Source organism: Enhydra lutris, unplaced genomic scaffold (genome assembly GCF_002288905.1).
Source record: "Enhydra lutris kenyoni isolate GAN:26980312 unplaced genomic scaffold, ASM228890v2 scaffoldscaffold5, whole genome shotgun sequence".
NCBI lineage: Eukaryota > Metazoa > Chordata > Mammalia > Carnivora > Mustelidae > Enhydra > Enhydra lutris.
This window is the reverse complement of record NW_019154089.1, coordinates 50,857,006-50,881,450: the sequence shown is the minus strand read 5'-3', so window position 1 is coordinate 50,881,450 and position 24,445 is coordinate 50,857,006. Positions and strand designations below refer to the sequence as shown.

At 36.9% G+C, this 24,445-nt stretch overlaps 1 protein-coding gene across 5 annotated transcripts in view; it reads right to left on the bottom strand.

Moving 5' to 3' along the window:
* Window positions 1-24,445, bottom strand: part of LOC111141212 (UDP-glucuronosyltransferase 3A1-like) — a 54,477-nt gene that overhangs the window by 4,346 nt on the left and 25,686 nt on the right. For 2 of the 5 annotated variants that reach the window (XM_022493619.1, XM_022493620.1), the window contains 3 exons: window positions 22,080-22,085; window positions 13,258-13,366; window positions 10,353-10,884 (listed from right to left, as the gene is read on the bottom strand). In XM_022493619.1, coding sequence (XP_022349327.1) covers window positions 10,353-10,884; window positions 13,258-13,366; window positions 22,080-22,085 — 647 coding nt within the window. Of the gene's footprint in view, window positions 1-10,352; window positions 10,885-13,257; window positions 13,367-14,200; window positions 14,208-16,398; window positions 16,405-22,079; window positions 22,086-24,445 lie in introns of all 5 variants that reach the window. The other 3 variants (XM_022493622.1, XM_022493621.1, XM_022493623.1) reach the window with 3 other exon arrangements.

Sequence of the window (24,445 nt, the reverse complement as noted above, 5' to 3'; positions counted from 1 at the left end):
TCGGCTCAGGTCATGATCCTGGGGTCCTGGGATCGAGTCCCGCATCGGGCTCCTTGCTCGGCAGGGAGCCTGCTTCCTCCTCTCTCTCTGCCTGCCTCTCTGCCTGCTTGTGTGTACTCTCTCTCTCTGACAAATAAATAAAATCTTTAAAAAAAAAAGTTTAATGATAAGAAAATAACATTCTTGTCAGTTATGGATTAAAAAAGGGAAAATAAAACCTCCATTATTTCTGGATTAAAAAAATTATTGTTTTTTTTTTACTGTTAAATTCTAGTGTTCTTGTATACTGTGTATATTTGTGTGTATAAAGGGGTTACTTGTGTATTTGAATAACTGTTTTAAAAGATTAAGGAGGAAATGTATTGCAATGAGCACTGGGTATTATATGCAAACAATGAATCATGGAACACTATATCAAAAACTAATGAAGTACTGTGTGGTGACTAACATTACGCAATTAAATTTTTAAAAATGAGAATATATTGTGACCAAATAGGATTTATCTGGGGATGCAAAGGTGGTTAACTATTCAGAAATCAGTAATTATAATCTTATTAATAAACTACTAAAGCAGGGGAAAAAATGAAAGATAGGTCTCTTCCAAATACTTTCTCTTGTTCTTATTCTTGTGGCTCCTCTCTTTATTCTCTTGACAGTGCCTATCCCGAAGAGATATTTTAATTTCAGCTTCACACACTTATCAACTTCTTTTTCTTTATAGAATACAACTTGGGTTTTGCATTTTAAAAGTTTTCAGCAAACTCTATTTCATCTAGATTTTCTCTGATGTCACATTCTAAAAGATTTATTCATTACCATTTGCTATTTATATTTAGGTCTGTGGTCTATTTGAGTTAATTTTCTTGAAGTGTGTTTGATCTTGGCCTAATTGTGTGTGTGTGTGTGTGTGTGTGTGTGTGTGTGTGTGTGTGTGTGTGTGCAGATATCCATTTTTCCTGCACAATTTTTTTTTTTAATTTTATTTTTTATAAACATATATTTTTATCCCCAGGGGTACAGGTCTGTGAATCGCCAGGTTTACACACTTCACAGCACTCATCATAGCACATACCCTCCCCAATGTCCATAATCCCACCCCCCCAACCCCCCTCCCCCCATTAACCCTCAGTTTGTTTTGTGAGATTAAGAGTCACTTATGGTTTGTCTCCCTCCCAATCCCATCTTGTTTCATTTACTCTTCTCCTACCCCCTTAAGCCCCCATGTTGCATCTCCTCTCCCTCATATCAGGGAGATCATATGATAGTTGTCTTTCTCCGATTGACTCACTTCGCTAAGCATGATACCCTCTAGTTCCATCCACGTCGTCGCAAATGGCAAGACTTCATTTCTTTTGATGGCTGCATAGTATTCCATTGTGTATATATACCACATCTTCTTTATCCATTCGTCTGTTGATGGACATCTAGGTTTTTTCCATACTTTGGCTATTGTAGACATTGCTGCTATAAACATTCGGGTGCACGTGCCCCTTCGGATCACTACGTTTGTATCTTTAGGGTAAATACCCAGCAGTGCAATTGCTGGGTCATAGGGTAGTTCTATTTTCAACATTTTGAGGAACCTCCATGCTGTTTTCCAGAGTGGTTGCACCAGCTTGCATTCCCACCAACAGTGTAGGAGGGTTCCCCTTTCTCCGCATCCTCGCCAGCATCTGTCATTTCCTGACTTGTTAATTTTAGCCATTCTGACTGGTGTGAGGTGGTATCTCATTGTGGTTTTGATTTGTATTTCCCTGATGCCGAGTGATGTGGAGCACTTTTTCATGTGTCTGTTGGCCATCTGGATGTCTTCTTTGCAGAAATGTCTGTTCATGTCCTCTGCCCATTTCTTGATTGGATTATTTGTTCTTTGCGTGTTGAGTTTGCTAAGTTCTTTATAGATTTTGGACACTAGCCCTTTATCCGATATGTCATTTGCAAATATCTTCTCCCATTCTGTCAGTTGTCTTTTGGTTTTGTTAACTGTTTCCTTTGCTGTGCAAAAGCTTTTGATCTTGATAAAATCCCAATAGTTCATTTTTGCCCTTGCTTCCCTTGCCTTTGGCGATGTTCCTAGGAAGATGTTGCTGCGGCTGAGGTCGAAGAGGTTGCTGCCTGTGTTCTCCTCAAGGATTTTGATGGATTCCTTTCTCACATTGAGATCCTTCATCCATTTCGAGTCTATTTTCGTGTGTGGTGTAAGGAAATGATCCAATTTCATTTTTCTGCATGTGGCTGTCCAATTTTCCCAACTCCATTTGTTGAAGAGGCTGTCTTTTTTCCATTGGATATTCTTTCCTGCTTTGTCGAAGATTAGTTGACCATAGAGTTGAGGGTCTATTTCTGGGCTCTCTATTCTGTTCCATTGATCTATGTGTCTGTTTTTGTGCCAGTACCATGCTGTCTTGATGATGACAGCTTTGTAATAGAGCTTGAAGTCCGGAATTGTGATGCCACCAACTTTGGCTTTCTTTTTCAATATTGCTTTGGCTATTCGAGGTCTTTTCTGGTTCCATATAAATTTTAGGATTATTTGTTCCATTTCTTTGAAAAAAATGGATGGTACTTTGATAGGAATTGCATTAAATGTGTAGATTGCTTTAGGTAGCATAGACATTTTCACAATATTTATTCTTCCAATCCAGGAGCATGGAACATTTTTCCATTTCTTTGTGTCTTCCTCAATTTCTTTCATGAGTACTTTATAGTTTTCTGTGTATAGATTCTTAGTCTCTTTGGTTAGATTTATTCCTAGGTATCTTATAGTTTTGGGTGCAATTGTAAATGGGATGGACTCCTTAATTTCTCTTTCTTCTGTCTTGTTGTTGGTGTAGAGAAATGCAACTGATTTCTGGGCATTGATTTTATATCCTGACACTTTACTGAATTCCTGTACAAGTTCTAGCAGTTTTGGAGTGGAGTCTTTTGGGTTTTCCACATATAGTATCATATCATCTGCGAAGAGTGATAGTTTGACTTCTTCTTTGCCAATTTGGATGCCTTTAATTTCCTTTTGTTGTCTGATTGCTGAGCCTAGGACTTCTAGTACTATGTTGAATAGCAGTGGTGATAACGGGCATCCCTGCCGTGTTCCCGACCTTAGCGGAAAAGCTCTCAGTTTTTCTCCATTGAGAATGATATTTGCGGTGGGTTTTTCATAGATGGCTTTGATAATATTGAGGTATGTGCCCTCGATCCCTACAATTTGAAGAGTTTTGATCAGGAAGGGATGCTGTACTTTGTCAAATGCTTTTTCAGCATCTATGGAGAGTATCATATGGTTCTTGTTCTTTCTTTTATTAATGTGTTGTATCACATTGATTGATTTGCGGATGTTGAACCAACCTTGCAGCCCTGGAATAAATCCCACTTGGTCGTGGTGAATAATCCTTTTAATGTACTGTTGAATCCTATTGGCTAGTATTTTGGCGAGAATTTTTGCATCTGTGTTCATCAAGGATATTGGCCTGTAGTTCTCTTTTTTGATGGGATCCTTGTCTGGTTTTGGGATCAAGGTGATGCTGGCCTCATAAAATGAGTTTGGAAGTTTTCCTTCCATTTCTATTTTTTGGAACAGTTTCAGGAGAATAGGAATTAGTTCTTCTTTAAATGTTTGGTAGAATTCCCCCGGGAAGCCGTCTGGCCCTGGGCTTTTGTTTGTTTGGAGATTTTTGATGACTGTTTCAATCTCCTTACTGGTTATGGGTCTGTTCAGGCTTTCTATTTCTTCCTGGTTCAGTTGGGGTAGTTTATATGTCTCTAGGAATGCATCCATTTCTTCCAGATTGTCAAATTTGTTGGCGTAGAGTTGCTCATAGTATGCTCTTATAATTGCCTGTATTTCTTTGGTGTTAGTTGTGATCTCTCCTCTTTCATTCATGATTTTATTTATTTGGGTCCTTTCTCTTTTCTTTTTGATAAGTCTGGCCAGGGGTTTATCGATCTTATTAATTCTTTCAAAGAACCAGCTCCTAGTTTCGTTGATTTGTTCTATTGTTTTTTTGGTTTCTATTTCATTGATTTCTGCTCTGATCTTTATGATTTCTCTTCTCCTGCTGGGTTTAGGGTTTCTTTCTTGTTCTTTCTCTAGCTCTTTTAGGTGTAGGGTTAGGTTGTGTACCTGAGACCTTTCTTGTTTCTTGAGAAAGGCTTGTACCGCTATATATTTTCCTCTCAGGACTGCCTTTGTGGTGTCCCACAGATTTTGAACCGTTGTGTTTTCATTATCATTTGTTTCCATGAATTTTTTCAACTCTTCTTTAATTTCCTGGTTGACCCATTCATTCTTTAGAAGGATGCTGTTTAGTCTCCATGTATTTGGGTTCTTTCCAAATTTCCTCTTGTGATTGAGTTCTAGCTTCAGAGCATTGTGGTCTGAAAATATGCAGGGAATGATTCCAATCTTTTGATACCGGTTGAGACCTGATTTAGGACCAAGAATATGATCTATTCTGGAGAATGTTCCATGTGCACTAGAGAAGAATGTGTATTCTGTTGCTTTGGGATGAAATGTTCTGAATATATCTGTGATGTCCATCTGGTCCAGTGTGTCATTTAAGGCCTTGATTTCCTTGTTGATCTTTTGCTTGGATGATCTGTCCATTTCAGTGAGGGGAGTGTTAAAGTCCCCTACGATTATTGTATTATTGTCGATGTGTTTCTTTGATTTTGTTATTAATTGGTTTATATAGTTGGCTGCTCCCATGTTAGGGGCATAGATATTTAAAATTGTTAGATCTTCTTGTTGGACAGTTCCTTTGAGTATGATATAGTGTCCTTCCTCATCTCTTATTATAGTCTTTGGCTTAAAATCTAATTGATCTGATATAAGGATTGCCACTCCTGCTTTCTTCTGATGTCCATTAGCATGGTAAATTCTTTTCCACCCCCTCACTTTAAATCTGGAGGTGTCTTCAGGTTTAAGATGAGTTTCTTGTAGGCAACATATAGATGGGTTTTGTTTTTTTATCCATTCTGATACCCTGTGTCTTTTGATTGGGGCATTTAGCCCATTCACATTCAGGGTAAGTATTGAGAGATATGAATTTAGTGCCATTGTATTGCCTGTAAGGTGACTGTTATTGTATATTGTCTCTGTTTCTTTCTGATCTACTACTTTTAGGGTCTCTCTTTGCTTAGAGGACCCCTTTCAATATTTCCTGTAGAGCTGGTTTGGTATTTGCAAATTCTTTCAGTTTTTGTTTGTCCTGGAAGCTTTTAATCTCTCCTTCTATTTTCAATGATAGCCTAGCTGGATATAGTATTCTTGGCTGCATGTTTTTCTCGTTTAGTACTCTGAATATATCATGCCAGCTCTTTCTGGCCTGCCAGGTCTCTGTGGATAAGTCTGCTGCCAATCTAATATTTTTACCATTGTATGTTACAGACTTCTTTTCCCGGGCTGCTTTCAGGATCTTCTCTTTGTCACTAAGACTTGTAAATTTTACTATTAGGTGACGGGGTGTGGACCTATTCTTATTGATCTTGAGGGGGGTTCTCTGAACCTCCTGGATTTTGATGCTTGTTCCCTTTGCCATATTGGGGAAATTCTCTCCAATAATTCTCTCCAATATACCTTCTGCTCCCCTCTCTTTTTCCTCTTCTTCTGGAATTCCAATTATTCTAATGTTGTTTCGTCTTATGGTGTCACTTATCTCTCGAATTCTCCCCTCATGGTCCAGTAGCTGTTTGTCCCTCTTTTGCTCAGCTTCTTTGTTCTCTGTCATTTGGTCTTCTATATCGCTAATTCTTTCTTCTGCCTCATTTATCCTAGCAGTGAGAGCCTCCATTTTTGATTGCACCTCATTAATAGCTTTTTTGATTTCAACTTGGTTAGATTTTAGTTCTTTTATTTCTCCAGAAAGGGCTTTTATCTCTCCGGAGAGGGTTTCTCTAATATCTTCCATGCCTTTTTCGAGCCCGGCTAGAACCTTGAGAATCGTCATTCTGAATTCTAGATCTGACATATTACCAATGTCTGTATTGATTAGGTCCCTAGCCTTTGGTACTGCCTCTTGTTCTTTTTTTTGTGAATTTTTCCGCCTTGTCATTTTGTCCAGATAAGAGTATATGAAGGAGCAAGTGAAATACTAAAAGGGTGGCAACAACCCCAGGAAAATATGCTTTCCGAAAGTGGTTGATTTTCTGTTTCTAGAGTTGCTGTTCTTCTTCTCTTCGATCTCCCGTTGGATTTGTAGGTGTTTGCAATCTTTAGATAAGCTATCTAGCTGATCTCCCGCTACCTGAAGTAGTCTCAGCCTGCTACTTATCCGCCATCTTGACTCTCCGACGCACAATTTTTTGAAAGCCTGTGTTTCTTCTATACAATTGTCCTCACTTCTTTGTGAATCATCAGTTTACTAAATTTAGGTGGGTCTATTTTGGGGTTCTTTATTGTGTTATATTGACTCTTCCCAATCTTCTGCCAATATCATTCCATCTTGATTATTGTAGCTTTATAATAAGTAATCAAGTTGGTAATGTCAGCCCTCCAACTTTGTTCTTCATCTTCAGTATTGGGTTGGCTCTTAAGGATTTCGGTTCTCCATGCTAATTTTAGTATCATTGCATAATTATCTACAAAATAAGTTGGTGAGATTTTTATTGTGATTACATTCAATGTATTAATCAATTTAGAGAGAACTAAATACTTGACAATATTGACTCTTCCTATCTATGAACATATTCTCTCCACTTATTTAGATCTTTGATTTCCTTCATTAGACCTTTGTAGTTTTCCATATATGGATCTTGTACATATATTTTTAGGTTTATTCCCAAAGTCACAAATTTGGTGATGCTAACATAAATGGTATAGTGTTCTTAATTTCACATTCTTCTGTGAATTGTTTATATGTAAGACTGTTTTTATACATTAAACTTGTATCTTGTGACATTGCACTAATTGATTACTAAGGTTACAGGAATTTTTATATGTTTTTTCTTTTTCAGATTTTTGTATTGGACCATCATGTCGTCTGTGAACAAAAGCAGTTTTATTGATCCCCTCCTAATCTATATGCCTATTATTCCTTTTTCTATTTTTTACCTAGGACCTCCAGTATGAGGCAAAGAGGTGCTAGTAAGAGGACATGCTTCTCTTATACCTGATAGGTTGTCCTTTCATTTTCTATATAATACCCTTTGATACAGAGCAGGTTTTAATCCTGATGAAGTCCTATTGATCTACTTTTCACTTTGTTACTCATGCTTTCAATGTCACATCTATGAATTCATTACCAAATACAAGTCCATGCAGATTTATGCCTTTCCTTTCTTCTGAGATTTTTCAGCTCTTAGTTCTTTATTTAGGCCATTGATCCATTCTGAGTTAATTTCAGTATGTGGTGTGAGGAAGCCTGAAATACATTCTCTTTCATGTGAAAATCCAGCAGGATCAACATCATTTGCTAAAGAGACTATTCTTTCCTTCTTTGAATGGTTTTAGCACCCTTGTCAAAAATGAATTGGTCACAGATGTATGAGTCATCGAACTGTGTTCTTTTCCATATTCTTTTGGCAATTCAGGGTCTCTTAACGTTACCATATGAATTTGAAAATTGGCTTTTTCATTTCTATAAAAAGAAGAGGCCATTGAACCCGTGATAAGGATTAGATCAAATCTGTAGATCATTTTGAGTAGTAGTGTTCTCTTAACAAGATTAAGTATCACAATCTATGGTCTGGAGATGTCTTTCTATTTATTTAGGTCTCCCAGAATTTCTCTCAGCAAATTTGTAGTGTCCTGTGTACGTCTTTCAACTCCTCAGTTTAATTGGATCCTGTTGTAAATGGAATAGTTTACTTAATTTCATTTACAGATTGCTCATAGCTGCTGTATGGAAACAAAACTCGTAATTGTACATTGATATTTTCCCATGCAACTTTGCTGGACTCATTAATTACATCTAGTAGTTTCTTTCTGGGGTATGAATTCTTTGGGATTTTCTCCATAGAGAATTACGTCATATGAAAAGCAAACTATTTCTACATTGTCCAATTTGGGTGCTTTTCTTGTCCTTTTCTTGTCTACTTGCTCTGTCAAGGGCATATTTGAATAGCAGTGATGGGAGGGCATCTCAGACCACTGATCTTAGGCAGCACAATTGCAGTCTATCATAATGAATGCTATGCAGAGAGTGTCCCATAGACTCTTTATCATGTTCAAGAAGTACCTTTCTACCCCAGCTCTGTGAGTATTTTTATCATGAAAAGGAGTTAGTTTTGTCAAAAATCTTTTCTGCACCTCTTGACATGATTTTTTTTCTTCCCTTCATTCTAATGACATGCTGTATTACATTGACTGATTTTGTTATTTTATAAAATATTCTTATTTCCTGCAGTTATGATGTAGTCTGTTTTGTGTGGTATTAATTAGTATATAACCACTCCTAGATGATTCTTAAGAAGTTTCTGATTTAATCCTCTAAAAATGAATGTTAATACACTTTTGTCAATTCTTCAAAACATTCATTTCTTCTTCCTCTGCATTGTTTGGTGTCCCCAGCTCACAGCTTTTGCTCTGTTGTCCTATCTGGCTCTATTTTGACTCCATCCAACACTACACCAAAGATCTACCAGCCAAGAGACCATTTAAAATCAGCTTTGCTGTCTTTTGATAATTATAAGATTAATATAAATCTATTACTTAAAATTGAAAAGAGTAGAGCATGACATCAGAATAAGAAGCTCCATGCTCTCACTCCCCAAAAGAAATATTAAAAATATATATATTTAAAGAACTGAAGATGAACTCTACCCCAGGCAAATGTGTAACCAGTCTCACCGAATACAGCAAATAGCTTTGAAAACACCATCTGATCAGAATCCCTACCCCCAGCATTGGATATTCACATGAACAAGAATAAAATCGACCCTCACCTTACACCATACAAAAAACTCAACTCAAAATGGATTAAAGATTTAAGTGTAAGACATGAAACTACAAAGCCCTTAGAATAAAACATAGGAGAAAACTTTCATGGTATTGGTCTTAGCAACAATTTCACAATGATTAGCATAATGCAAAAGAAAATGAAATACCAAATTCAAAATGAACAAACACCAAAACAAACAACAACCATAAAACCAACTAGGACTACATTAAACTAAACTAAAAAGCTTCTGCATGGTAAAAGAAAAAATCAACAGAGTAACAGACAACTTACAGAATAGAAAATAACTACAAACTATTCCTGATAAGAGATTAATCTCTAAAATGTATGGGAAAGGCCTACAACTCCATAGAAAAAAGTTTAAAAAATCTTATAACCCCATTAAAAAATAGGCTAAGGACTGAAATAGACATGCATCCAAAGACAACATGCAAATGGCAAAGAGATATATGAAAAAATGCTCAGCAACACTAGTCATCAGGGAAATGTAAACCAATGCCACAGTGAGATATGAATTCACACCTATTTGTATGGTTATTATTAAAAAACAGAAGACATGTGTTGAGGATATGGAGAAAAAACAACTGTCATGTACTGTTGTTAGGAATGAAAAATGGTGAAGGCACTATGGAAAACAGTATGGAAATTCCCCCCAAAATTAAAAATAGAACCACCATATGATGGAGCAATCTGATTCTCTTTCTATACCCAAGAGAATGAAAATAAAGATCTCAAAGAGATATCTGCATTCCCATGTTTATTGATGCATTATTCATAATAGCCTAGACGTGGTAACTAACAGAATATACACTCAAAATATGACTGGGTAAAGAAACTGTAATTATATATACATATATAATATGTATATATATAATGGGATACTACTTACTGCTTACCCTTCAAGGAGGAAGTTTTCCAATATGAGGAAACGAATCTTAGGGAAATTATGCTAAGCGGCATAAGCCAGAATAGCACATACTGCATGAATTAACTTATAGAAAGCATCAAATATAGTCACATTTTAGAATCAAAAGTGGGAGTTGGTTTGCAAGGGTGGGGAGGGTGAGGTAAAAGGGTAGTTGTTACTCCATGGAGGAAGAGTTTCAGGTAAGCAAGATGAATAATATCTTACAGATGTGAGGTACACAGGATCCCTATAGTAAATAATTGTGTTTTGTACTGTTAAAAATTTGATAAGGGTGTAGATCTCATATTAAGTGTTTTTACCACAATAAAATCAAATTTGAAATAGAATCAAATGCAAAAAATAGACTAGAAAAATATAAAAATAAATATGTATTTACAGTAAAATATAAAATAAAATAAAATAAAAATATATATCCTCATTGTTGTCCTTCTCACACAACATCACTCCCAGTTCCTACTGGCAGGGGATCCACCGTTCTGCACTAAAGAGATCTCCATGAAGTCCATATTGAGAGCTAAGGTTTCACTTACTTGTGGTACTGGTTTAACAGGTCTCGCCATTAAGCCTCCAACATACACAGTGTTGGGAAGTAGAGGCCGAGCAAACTCAAGGGCAAAATCAGAGTTAACAAACCACAGCTCTGCTTTCCTTAGAAGATGAGACAGAACTGGCCTTGAACCTTCTGGAAAATGTTCCTTGATGGTGTTGTCATATGTAGAGTGGAGTCGCCATTGCTTCAGGGAGAAATCAAAAAGCATCAGAAAATTCTTCACCCTGCCCCAGAAGTCCATGTGGTCAGTTAGCAAGGAAGGGAATACTGGAACATAAGACAGAGGGCTTGGTAGCCCAAGGTCCAAAGTGCCAAACTGCATGGGAAGAATTGCCACGAATGGCTTCCCAAGCTTCTCAGCAACCAGGAAAGAACAGAAGTCAAATGCTTCAACGAATATCAGGTCAAAGTTCTCATTTTTCAAGGAATCCATGATATCACCTCTCTTTAGCAAATCACTACATCGAATTCCCATTTGTTCCATTAACTTGAAAAATTTTTCAGGTGTTTCCCTGTAAAAAAAAATTAATGGCAAATATTCATTGGAACTGTAATTTCACAAAGCTTAGGAGAATCTTTGGTTCAAAGAACACATCCCAGGTAAGTAAGATCGTATCTGGCATCAGCCCACATAATTTACCAGTGTCTAATGAATACTCTGCTCCCGTCACTCTGCTCTGGGTGTTTCTGCTTCCTAAAATGTTCTCACTTCCTCCCCTCCCCTTTCTCTGGCCAACCCATATGTATGCACTAGTAAGGTAAATTCATGGTCCTTCTAGTTCATCTTTTTGTTCTGCTTTAATTTGTTCTTTTTAAGGTCATTCTACATTGAAAATATTCTCTGTGACTAGTAGATCTCAGAGTCCCATGTCTAGTTGATACATTCTGTCATGTTCTGTTGAAGTTAATTTGTTTCATTTGTTCTAATCTCTCTCTTCCTACCTAAAAAGATTAACATTTTTTTTAATTTTTTTTATTTATTTATTTGACAGACAGAGATCACAAGTAGGCAGAGAGGCAGGCAGAGAGAGCGAGAGGGAGAAGCAGGCTCCCCGCTGAGCAGAGAGCCCGATGTGGGGCTCGATCTCAGGACACCGAGATCATGACCTGGGCTGAAGGCAGAGGCTTAATCCACTGAGCCACACGGGTGCCCCAAAAGATTAACATTTTTAAACAAACAAAAATAAGAGCCTATTTGAAGCTAATTATTATCCTTCCATTTCATGCCAGCTGGAGTATTCACAAAAGTTCATGCTAAAATTTTGCCACTATCTATTAAGACTCTTGTCTATGGCACCATTCCAGGAATTATTCTCTCAATGTTTTGCCATCAGTGTCTACAAGCAATATGACCTTTTTTATACAGCATATGGGTGATAGATGAGAATATTCTTGATGAGAGGTTACAGGCCAGGTGCTTTGGAGACTCCAAAGTTGGGCCTCCTAGTTGAATGAAGGACTGAGAGAACCAAGGCCCAGCAAACCTGTAACCTGTGCACATTCTACCCTACCAGCCCACTTAAAGAAGGACCAGAGGTGAGAGCTTATTAGCAATATGCAGATATACATGGGATTTAAAATCACCTTCATGTGACAATAGATACTTAGCTGAAATTATTCTCTATTACATTATAAGAGATTTTATATAAAGAAATATTGGTTAATATTGTTGAAAATGCAATAAATGAAGTACAAATTCTTCAAAAGTAGAGCATTAATCATATTGGAAATTAAGTTAATCCATTGAAGAAATACAGGAAAGTGCTGTGCTTCACATATTATACCATATCTAACATGTGTGTAAAACTGGTCTTTAAAATAATCAAGTGAGGGAGAAGAGACAAGACATATAATTTTTAAATATGTGAGTAACAACACAAGATGAAATAGACAAAGTTTCAAATGAGAACTTTAGATCAGATCTCGTATAGATGAGAGAATTTGGTCTTCTAGTCTGACTAAGGAAAGGAATTTATGGAAAAAGGCAGATTTTAGAATCACCTTGTAGCAAGTAAAATTTCTATGGAAAGAAGGGAGATAGAGATGAGGCCACTGTATTAACCCAGCAGGAATGAATTTGTGCCTTTTCCCTATAACATGATAAGTGACAACTTTCTATATTTCCCAGGTAATGAAAACATCTCTCAGGTTACCCTCTCACTTTCTATCACCAAGATATTTGGTTTTTCAAATGAGTTTAAAAGACAGTGGTACAAAGTATTAAAAAAACAATATTCAGGGGTGCCTGGGTGGCTCAGTGGGTTAAGCCTTTGCCTTTGGCTTTGGTCATGATCTCAGGGTCCTGGGATCGAGCCCCACATCAGGCTCTCTGCTCAGCTGGGAGCCTGGCTTCCCCCTCTCTCTCTGCCTGCCTCTCTTCCTACTTGTAATCTCTCTCTCGCTTTCTCCCTCTCTGTCAAATACATAAAGAAATCTTTTAAAAAAACAATATTCATAAACATCTTTCTATTCTTGAATTTTTGTGAGGGTAAGGGAGGATAAATAAGTATTATTTATCTCACTTGCCTAGCAACAATGAGAAATTTAAGTTGTCTAAACCACCTTCTTTGTTGTAGAGTATGGAAACAAATATCTAGGTGAAATGTTGCCTGGAAGATCCAGAAGGAGTCCTCACTATATGGAAATACATACATGTATTCCCTCACGATATGGAAATACATACATGTTTGCAGTGGAATAGCAACAGTACAAAGACTGAATGATTGGGAGTGCAAAACTCATCTACTCCATCCATCCACTGCCACCATCATTGATCTCCCCATCCATTCATTCATGCATCTATACATGCAAGTATCCTTGCATGCAACCACTCATTTCTATCACTAAAGTGCCAAGTGTTTCATTCAGAGAATAAAAGAAATTACCTGCCAAGCAAAGCTTCTGTCACAAAGAAATCAAAAAGTTTCTTAAATTCTTTTCTATGATCTTCAGATGGAAGCCAACTGATAACTTTGTATGAAATGTTTCTCTTTTCTAAAAAAAAAAAAATAATAATTAAAAATAAAACACCAATAAGAAAATGTTTAATGATACCATACAACCCTAATAACAATGACATGATGGTATCATGTTTGTTTACTCCAAGGATTGTATATATATTCAAATGTTTGCTTTTTGAACTTTGGTTTGGTTTGGTTTTCCTGCTTTCTCATTTCTTCAATCATGCAACCTGCTAAATGTTATTGAGAACCATATAATGATACAGTCACTTTTACTCATTTTAAAGTAAGAGAAGTTTCTGTTTAAAGTTTGCACTTAAAGGTGTAACCAGTCACCATTTTATAGGTGAGAAAAGAGTACCAGATAATTGGTCCAGAGTGTACATATAGTGAATGGTACACTTCATATCTAAATACATATTTTATCCCAGCTTCCCAGGCATCTCCCATCTATAAAAAGAAATCATTTTCATTAAAATTAAAAGTGATATATGCACAGGTTTTTCACTCTGCCAAAAGAATTACCAAACTCTAGATTTTAAAAAGCGGTCTTCTGCAGCCCTATTCACGTCCCGGAATTTCCCCCATAAGTCATGTGTAAAAGAGTCTGACACTATTTTTGAGGTTGGACTGATGACAGCTTTCAAGCTCTATCTGCCCCTTAAACTTCTGGGACATATGTTGGCAAACAGAGAAGAAAGCCTCAACATGCCATCTCTTAGGTGAGGAGGAGTTTCAAACCAAGCAAGCCAGACCCAAGTAGGGGAATCCTCACCTCCACCCTACTCAGAAGCTTCCATAATTGGCATTTGGGGAAAAAAGTATGGGAGTAGCCTTTCAGTGGCCCTGACCATGTGTTTCACCAAACCTGTTTTCTGTGTTAGCTTAGATTGTGCTTCTGAATCCCAGCATGAGCCGTGATTGACACTAGGCTACGTAGAACCCTGTGACCCATGGTTGTGTGTCTCAAGTACTGTCCCCATTACAAACAGTGCTCTGGGCAAAACTGATTCCAATTTACAAGTACAATGAATGGTGTGAAGAAGGACAGTCGCCATGTCATAGGTAGGAAGAGATCCACACCTACAAAAGTAGAAATTACTCTACAATCCTAGAAAATGCTTTTGCTCCCTCTGCCGATTATATCTCTGTAGCTTAAAGAAAACCTTGATTAAAAGAGGAACAGGGAAAAACACTGATGACACCCCCATGGAGTTCATTCAACAGGTTCATTCAAACTCAATCTCAGGTCTCTCAAAATCACTGCTAGAGAGGCACTGCTACCTAGCCTTGATGATACTAATTGGGGCACTCTGAGGGAGAAACTTATAAATATGAGCAGGTTAGAACAAACACCGACCCAAAACACATCTAACAACAACCCAAACAAAGAGGAAAGACGGGGAAAGCAGGGTGGGAGAGTCAGGAAAGAAATTAAAACAGAGGTCTCAGCTTTGATACATGTGGAATTTAACATTACTTGTAAAAAGCCTTTATAACAGAAGAAAAGCACAGAATGGCTTTTGTCCTCTACATCAAAGCTTCTAAATTACTTTAAACATTGAATGATATATACCAATGACAAATCTTACTCGTCTTAATGAATACTTGGGCAAAAATAACAGATACATAAGAAGAGCTCACTGAATTTATCAAAGAAATTCCTGTACTCTAAGGAGTCAAAAATATTAGTTATAGAGGACAGATTTGTATGCCCTGTCTTAACTACTGGGATTAAACATCCCACAGTCATAATAGCCATTTTTTATATTATCTCCTGGTGGCTATGGTTGCCCTTATGTAACAAGTCATTAACAAAATAAAGTTAGGGTTTTAGCATTTACAGTAATTTTAACAAAAAGGGACCCTTTGGATCTGCCCAACATATTAAAACTGTTAATACATCCAAGTATATATTAAAAGAGTATCTTTAAGGATTATAATAAGACTTAACCATTACATAGAATATGTTAAGCAAAGAGTGATTATCTCCACTGATTCTCTAATTTATAAAATTATAATAGCCTAATTCAGACTATTCTTAAACCAGCAAAGAAGTAATGATGCCTTGCAGTGGATTACTATAAAGCTATGGACATGACCTAGCATACTAAGACCCCCCATTTCTAACTATTACTGAAATTGCAGACTATGTCTAAGTACTAATAGATGCTTTACATGCATAAATTTGGCAATGATCGCTATTTGGCAATCAATTCGTATTTCAACAAGCTCTCAGCTGCAGTGTCTCCTCACCTTCACCTTGGCAGGAGACAAATGATTTGTAACTGCTTCCTTGTGGACTACCTCAACAACCTACACACAAGCTTTCCCGGCAAGACCTTAACCACATTCAGTTTTCTCCAGAAGCTCATGTATGACATTGCATTGAGAACAACCTCCCTTTGCAGAGATTCATCCAGCACATGCACTCAGGACACAAACTTTCACACAGGAGCTCACAAGAGGGATGTGCTGCTGCCCTACACAAAGCACAAGCTGTGGCCCCACAGTAGAATTCCTGTGAAGAATTACCTGTCAGTTGAAGGCCTTCCCATCCCTGACACCATCAAGAAACAATTATTGGGGTTCACTTCCAGCATGAGAGTATAGGAGCTTTCCTTGGACACACATTCAAACAGAAACTGGTCAAAATTTTCTTTTATATGTACACACACAAATTCAACTAAATATACATAAATGCTGAACAGAAAAGTTGGTCAGAAGGTAGTGGTGAATATTCTAGGAAGATGGGGGAGAACCAAGGATCTGTCTCTGCACCTAGATTGTTATCTAGGTGTCCATCCCTCCGTTGTCCATTGTCCATCCATGCCCAAGAAAAGGCTCAGAAAAGATCTGAAAGTACCAAAATTTATACCTCAGGTTGAGCCTCACCACAAAGGCAGCCTGACGCAATCACAATACAAAAATCATAAGCAAATTAATAGCAAAAACCTGCAAACTCTGGAGAAGGGAGGAGAGTCTCATCTCCAGATTTAACACATTGTTAAATTCAACTGGTCAGTTTTCAACAAAAATCATAAGACACACCAAGAAACAGGAAACTGAAGCCTATTCAGAGTAAAATAATAAATCAACAGAAATTGTCCCTGAGAAAGACCTGATGGCAGATATACTGGACGATGACTTTAAAATAACAGCCTTGAAGATTCCCAGGCAACTAAAGGAAAATGGAGAGAGGGTTACAAAAAGTGTATGCAAAGTAGAAATATCAATAAAGCATAGAAAATCTAAAAAGAATTCAAAAACAAATTTTGGCACTGAAAAATGCAATAAATGAAATGAAAATTTCACTAGGAGGATTCAAAGGCAGATTTGAGCAAGCAGAAGAAATAATCTGTGAACCTGAAAATAAGACAATGGAAATTACCAAATGCAAAGAACAGAACATTAAAACACTGAAAAAAAGAACACAGCCTAAGGGACAAACATATGCATTGTGGATGCTCAGAAGAAGAAGACAGAAAGAAAGGAATAGAGAGAATATTTTAAGTCATAGTGGCTGAAACCCCATAAACTGGGTGAAAGATATGAATAGAAACATCCAGGAAACTCAACAAACTCCAAGGAAAATGAACTCAGACACCCACATCAGGACACATTATAATTAAAATTTAGAAAGGTAAAGAGAGAATAGTAAAAGCAGCAAGAGAGGGCACGTAAAATGATGAGCCCTGGTGTTCTATGCAACTGAGGAATTATTGAATGCTATATCTGAAACTAATGATGTACTATATGTTGGCTAATTGAATTTAAACTTAAAAAGTAAAAATAATAAAAGCAGCAAGAGAAAAGTGACTCATCACATACAAATGACTGACTCAACAAAATTTTTTCTGGAGGATGTCAATGAGATGATGAATAGATTTCTTTTTAGGGAGGGAGGATAGGCATCTGAGGAAAGAGAGAGAAAGAGAACCTCAAGCAGTTTCCTTGTCAACATGGAGCCAGCCATAGGGATGGATCTGACAACGCTGAGATCATGACCTGAGCCAAAATCAAGAGTCAGATGCTTAATCAACTGAGCTGCCCAGGCACCCCTAAAATTATCAACAGATTTTTAATCAGAAATTTTGGTGCCCAGAAGGCAGTGGGCTAATATATTCCAAGTGCTAAGAAAAAGAATGATCAACAAAAAATTCAGTATCTGGCAACACTTCAAAAGTGACATTCCTATTAACACATTCCTGGTAAACAAAAGCTAAAGTAGGTTGTTACCACCAGGCCTCCACTGACAGTAGGGAGCCCTCCTGGGAAAAAGGAGGCCACCAGATAGTAACTCAAGAGATACGGAAAAATAAAGATTTTAATAGAGGTAAATGCATAGGAAATTATATAGCTAGTATTATGGCAATGCTTTCTAACTTGACTTGAGGTTTCTACATGTTTTTTGAAAATAGTACATTTTATAAAAAATGTATTATTAGTTTGAAAACAAGTTTTTAAACTTTGTAATTCCAAGTTTTCTCTAATTTAAGGTACTAACACACTTAAATTAATGATAGTTTATGTTTGGGGGCACACAATGTAAAAAAAATGTGATCTTGTGATATCAACAATGCAAGGGGTTGGGAATGAAAAAACATTATATGAGAATTTCTGAATTTTGTTAAATTGTTATAAATTAAAATGTGAGTAGCATAGATTTTAGCATGTTAAATTAAATCCCCATCATAACACACATAAAAAATAACTATAGACATACACAAAAGGAATGGCACAAGAATTTAACATTTCACGAGAATCAACTAAACACAAAAGAAACGGTAATAGAGAAAGTGAAGAACAAGAAAACAATAAGGTATATAGAAAACAAATATCAAAAGGACAGAAGTTTCTCCTTATCAGTAATTATATCCAATGAACATGATTAAACTCTCCAATGAAAAGACAGACATTGACACAACGGACAAAAATAGATGTACCCAATGTTCACAGCAGCAATGGCCACAGTCGTCAAACTGTGGAAAGAGCCAAGATGTCCTTCAACAGACAAACGGATAAAGAGGATCTGGTCCATACATACAATGGAATATTACGTCTCCATCAGGAAGGATGAATACCCAACTTTTGTATCAACATGGACGGGACTGGAGGAGATTATGTTGAGTGAAATAAGTCAAGCAGAGAGAGTCTATTATCATATGGTTTCACTTACTTATGGAGTAAAAGGAATAACATGGAGGACATTAGGAGAAGGACAGGAAAAGTGAATTGGGGGAAATCGGAGGCGGAGATGAACCATGAGCAACTGTGGACTCTGAGAAACAAACTAAGGGTTTTGGAAGGAAGGGAGGTGGGGGTTGAGTGAGCCTGGTGGGTATTAAGAAGGGCACGTATTGCATGGAGCACTGGGTGTGGTGCATAAACAATGAATCTGAGAACACTGAAAAAATTAAATTAAATTAAAAATATATATATAATCCAAATGTAATAGCCTTGTGAGGTGACAGATGCAAGCTATACTTGTGGTGAACACATCATAACATGTACAGTTGGCAAATCAATATGTCACATACCTGAACTATTGAAACATTATGTATCAACTATACTTCAATAAAAAGTAATACTTTAAAAAATTAAAAATAAAATGGGACTAACAGTGGAAGAAAGAGGATGGGGTCTGTGGAACCTTCCTGTACTATCTTTGCAGCTTTTCTGTAAATCTACCATTATTCCAAAAAAACCAAATGTATTTTAAAAATACAAAAATAAAAAGCTTACAAACACCCACACAAAGAAAAACATGATCCAACTGTACTATTGTGTTCAAGAGACTCACTGTAGGTCCAATGAGACAGACAGACAGGAAAATGATGGGAAAAGAAATTCTAAGCAAAGAAATAGCAAAAGAAAGCAGATGACCAAATATCAATCACAATAGACTTTAAATCAAGTAAGATTGCAAGAAACAAAGAAGGACATTAAATATTAATAGATGTTCAACACAGCAAGAAGATAGGACTATTATAAACACATATTCACCTAATGAGAGACCATAAAAATAGCTAAAGCAATAACTGGCAGCTGGATATTTCAACATCCACTCTCAATAGTGGATAGAAAAACCAGAAAGAAGATCAGTTAGGAGAAAGAAGACTTACACACATTGATCCACTTGGTGTAATAGACATACACAGAACACCCTGCCCAACAGCAGCATACACATTCTTCTCAAGGGTACGTGGGACATTTTTCAGCAGAGTCCATTGTTTAGCCACAATAAGTCTCAATAGGTGTTAAAACATACTTATCGCAGGCTATCTAACCACACCAGGATGAAGTTAGAAATCAACAGCAAAAAAAAAAAAAAAGAAAGAAAGAAAAGAAAAGAAATCAACAGCAGACAGAAAATAGAAAATTCACAAATTATGGAAATTAACATCCTTATAAATAATGCACATATCAAAGAGAAATTACAAGGGAAATCATAAAATACTTACAGAAAATTAAAAATGGTATACAACACACCAAAAGTTATGGGATGCACCAAAAGCAGCAGTTAAAAGGAAACTTGGAGTTTTAGTGCTTATATTAAAAAGGAGTTATCAGTTATCAAATCAATACCCTATTCTTCCACCTTAAGACACTGGGGAAGAAAGTGTACTAAACCTAAAACAGAAGGTAAAATTGCCAAAGATTGGGGGAAACTAATGAAATTGGAAATAGAAAACCAACAGAAGTCAATAAAAGCAGAGCCAGTTCTTTGAAAAGATCAAGAACATTTACAAACAAGAAAGATACAAATTATTAGGACCACAGATGAAAGAAGGAACACCACTAATGACCACACAGAAATGAAAAGGACTATAGGAGAACGGGTGATACGGACAAATTCTTAGAGACAGAAACTACCAAAGTTAACTTAAAGAAGAAAAAGACATTCCAAAGAGACCTATAAAGATGAAAGGTTGTTCCATTTGGGTAAAGAGCACAGAAACTCTTGCCATATAGATATCCAAAATATACCTGAAGGTTACACATGTGTCTCCACACACCAAAGACACAAGACACAGCCTGAAGCAAGACTCCTTATCCTCTACAGATTTTCAGACATTACTGATCATAAATGACCAAGGCACTGTTTCATTTCTCTACATGTACAATGCTGGTCTTTTGAACAAGACATTCAGTGAAACATTCAACTCCCTCACCAGCCTCAGGCAGCAGGTCTCACAAAATGCCATAATGACTTTCTTATAAAAGATCCAACTGAAATAAATGAAACAGGATGTTCTCATCATCAGTCAAACATGAAGGGAAACACCCATTCCAGCCCCACCACCGACTACCATAAAAGCCCAAAAGCATCCTCTTTTCCCTGCTCTCTCAATGTATGTTTGGACCAAATTGAGACTTTCTTTACTCTCTCCATGAAGCCTGATTATGTTATTAATAAGCCACTGCATATTTTTAAATATTTTATGTTTAAGTAATCTCTGCATCCAAAGTGGGGGCTCAAACCCACAACCCCAAGATTGAACGTTGCATGCTCTACTGACTGAGTGAGACAGGAGCCCCTGATAAACCACTTTATAACCTCTTTGTGTGCATACAAGGCTATAAATCTCAACATTCAAATCTAACTTTGGGGTGGGGAGAAGTTAGAAATCAACAACAGTCTCTTAGGGTGGCTACAACAATTTCAGAAGAAACAATAGTTTTACCCAAACTCTTCCAGAAAAGTGAAAGAGGAATACTATGCAATTCATTCTGTCAGAAAACTATTGCACTGATAACATTGCCAGAAAAAAAGAAAGAAAAAAATCCCAAGAAAATCAGAGAACCATGGAACCACATGGACACGGATATAAAATTTAAACCAAAATTGAACAAATTACATCGAAAATTACATAAAAGAGAAAACACATTGAGACCAAGTGGAATTCGTTCCCAGAACACAAGGTTAGTTTAACACTTGTAAATCAGTGTCATTCATTATTTTGACAAAATAAGCAAAAAAAAAATCATATATTCATACCAATACATGTCACAGAAGCATGAAATTACACTTCATCGAGTTAAATATTCTGCTCTTGCAAGGAGAGTGAAAGATAAGTCATGGATTGGAAAGAATATTTGCAGATTTATATCTGATAAAAGACTTATATCCAAAATATCTGAGGACTCAATAATAAGAACAATTTATAATAATAACCCAATTTATGAACGGCAAATTTGGCAAACAGTTACCAGTAAAGATATATGAATGACAAATAAGCACATGAAAAAAATGTACAGCATCATTAGTGATAAAGGAAATGCACGTGAAAACCACCATGAAATACAACTAAACACTTACACAATGGTGACTAAAAGCGAAAAGACTGACCGTAGCAAGTATTGACAAGGATGTGGTGTGCAAAGAACTTGCAGTCACTTCTGCCGTGAGAAGGCAGAATGTTACAGCCTCTTGGGAAATGGTGTGGCCGTTTCTTCAAAAGTGAAATATACACCTAACATACGGTTCAGCTGCTGCACTCCTACCAGTTAATCCAGAGAAAAGATAATACATGTTTATACACAGGCTTGTACACAACTCTTCACAGCAGGTTTATTTGTAATAGCTCAAATAGGAGACACCCCTAATGCCCATCAACAAGCAACTAAATAAAAACACTGTGGTAATAAATACATTGAACACTATTCAGCAATAAAAGTGAGTGAACTATGCATACACACATTATAAATGAATCACAAAATACTTTTTGCTGAGTTCAATAAACCAAAATCTGAGGCAGCATAATTATGATCCGATTTCTATAAAATCTACATGATACAATCTGACATATGGTGACACATTAGGGATTGATAGGAAGTGGGAATGGAAGGTGGAAGAGTTGGGAGGGGAGATTACAGAAGGACATTAGACATTTTCTAGTGAGGAACAAGTATATTTGTTATCTTGACGATGTTGATAGTTTCACAGGTATAAATACAGACATATGCTACCATATGTATATATCCAAAGATAACAAATTGCAAATATTATTTCCATACAATGGTTTAAATAATGAAGATAAGGAACTTCAATCTGTGCCCACAAGAAGATGACAGGACCATATTGAAATTCTTTACTAAATAAAACCAGACCAAACACATGCTAAAATGGTTTTTAGACATTGCACCCCAGGTAGTACAGGATATTCGTGGACAGCTGGAGAAAACTTCCAAGATAGAGCTCATGGAGGAGATACCTGGCCTGGCCTGGCCATCTCCCTGAGGGAGCACATCAGATTTGGGGGAGGACATGGCAGCTGGAACTCACAGAGCAGAATACGAGTATACCACAAGAGAGTTATGGGGAGAGAAAGCTCTGGGGTTGGGGTCTTCCTGAGAACAGTCAGTGCAAACATGGGAAGAAACTACCCAAGGCACCATAAAGAAAGAAACACAACAAAACCCGGAGGTTATACAGAGCCTCTTCTCAAGCTACTACTCAGCCTTGAGAGTTAATGAAGATCTAAGGAAAGCTCCCCGATCAGCTAGATGAAGGTGCATTTTGATCTAACTTCTGTAAATTTCTCTCAATAGGATCTAAAATTCAGAGGAAAATAATGGTTGTAATTTATTAATCTCTATAAACCCCAGCAATAAGAAACTGACCTCCCCTTGGTAACAGCAGACTAAGATACTGGGTTTTTTAACTCCCAGGGCTCAAGTGAGCACTGCTTCATAGATAAACTAAGGAGCCCATGAGTCTAATCAAAGCTTGAATTTCAACATAGGGCTTCCTTACATTAGCTACTGATCTCCTCTCCTGCCTCCATACCCAAAGAAAGATGGACTAAATGACTTCAAGGGGTGGAATTATCTGGTCAGGACAATATCCCACCAGGCAGAAATTCACTTAAACGTTTGTAGGCAAGCCCCCGAGAACCAAAGATGTAAGTGCACAGATCCCCAGTACAAAGAAGAACTGTCATCGGGAATATCTATCTACCTGGTAGAAGGAGAGTCATGACAAGCTCTCTTAGGAAAAGGAAGAGTCAGAATTGCAGACAATTAAGTCCATTCGAAATTGGCATCTTAAACTCGTGATTTCAGTTATTGATTAGAACAATCCTACATTTCAGCAATCTAAAATGTAGCTAACTGAGTTTTTCTGCAGCCATTTATTCATGAAAGTTGTAAATAAAAACCCTATGGGGAAGTTATCCAAGCAGGCAGTAAATGCAGGTTCTGAAGTTTCAATTTTGAGTGTTGAATCAGGTCAACAAAAATAACCCAATCACATGTTTCTTTATTTGCAGACCTCCCCCAAGGTCTACTGCTGAAGAGAAAATAAATATTCTATTTCAAAACCTCAGAAATCCCCAGTGAATGGTAAATATTGCAAGAAACTCTGGACTATTAAAACTTGGAACCAAGAATAAGACTAAGAGAATCCATGGGTCCCCTGAATGGTTAGTAGTTTTGAGTGTGGGTATATTTGTCAAAGAAGTAGAACATCTACAGCTTTCAGCCATTCCTCAATCCATAGAAATCACCAAAATGAAACAATCATGGACTACAACTACCATGGTTGTCAGTCAAGGTAAATACACAATCAGACTGACAAACAAAGGGATATGTATAGGAAGGACAGAAAGGATATCCAGTGACCAAATAGAAGCCAATTTAGAAGGTGATTAAACCGTAACAGAGCCTGAAGTTCAACTCCAAATGTTCATAATTGCTCATATTTGTTTTTATCAAAAATGATTAATTTGGGGTTTTTTTAAAGTAAAGTTTCAGCAATTCTGAATGAGAAACCCAGAGTTAAAGTTCCAGATCCACCCAACTCTATTATTCACCTGCTATGTGAACATGAACATATCTTTTGAGTTCTTTGGTCCTCTATATTCCTGTCTGTCAACAGAGAAACTTGACCTGATTGATGAGTTTCATCTTAGCTACGAATTTTTTGGATTCAGTGACTCAAGAACATCTAACATCACTATGCACAAAGTCAAGGACAGCCAGTGACTTCTCAAGAAAATAGGATCATCCCACTGATAGATTCTGATCCTAGGACATGACCAAAAGACATCCTTTTAAGAAGCTTTCTTAAAATTCTGGTCTCATAACAAGAGTAGAAAGTAACCTGTAT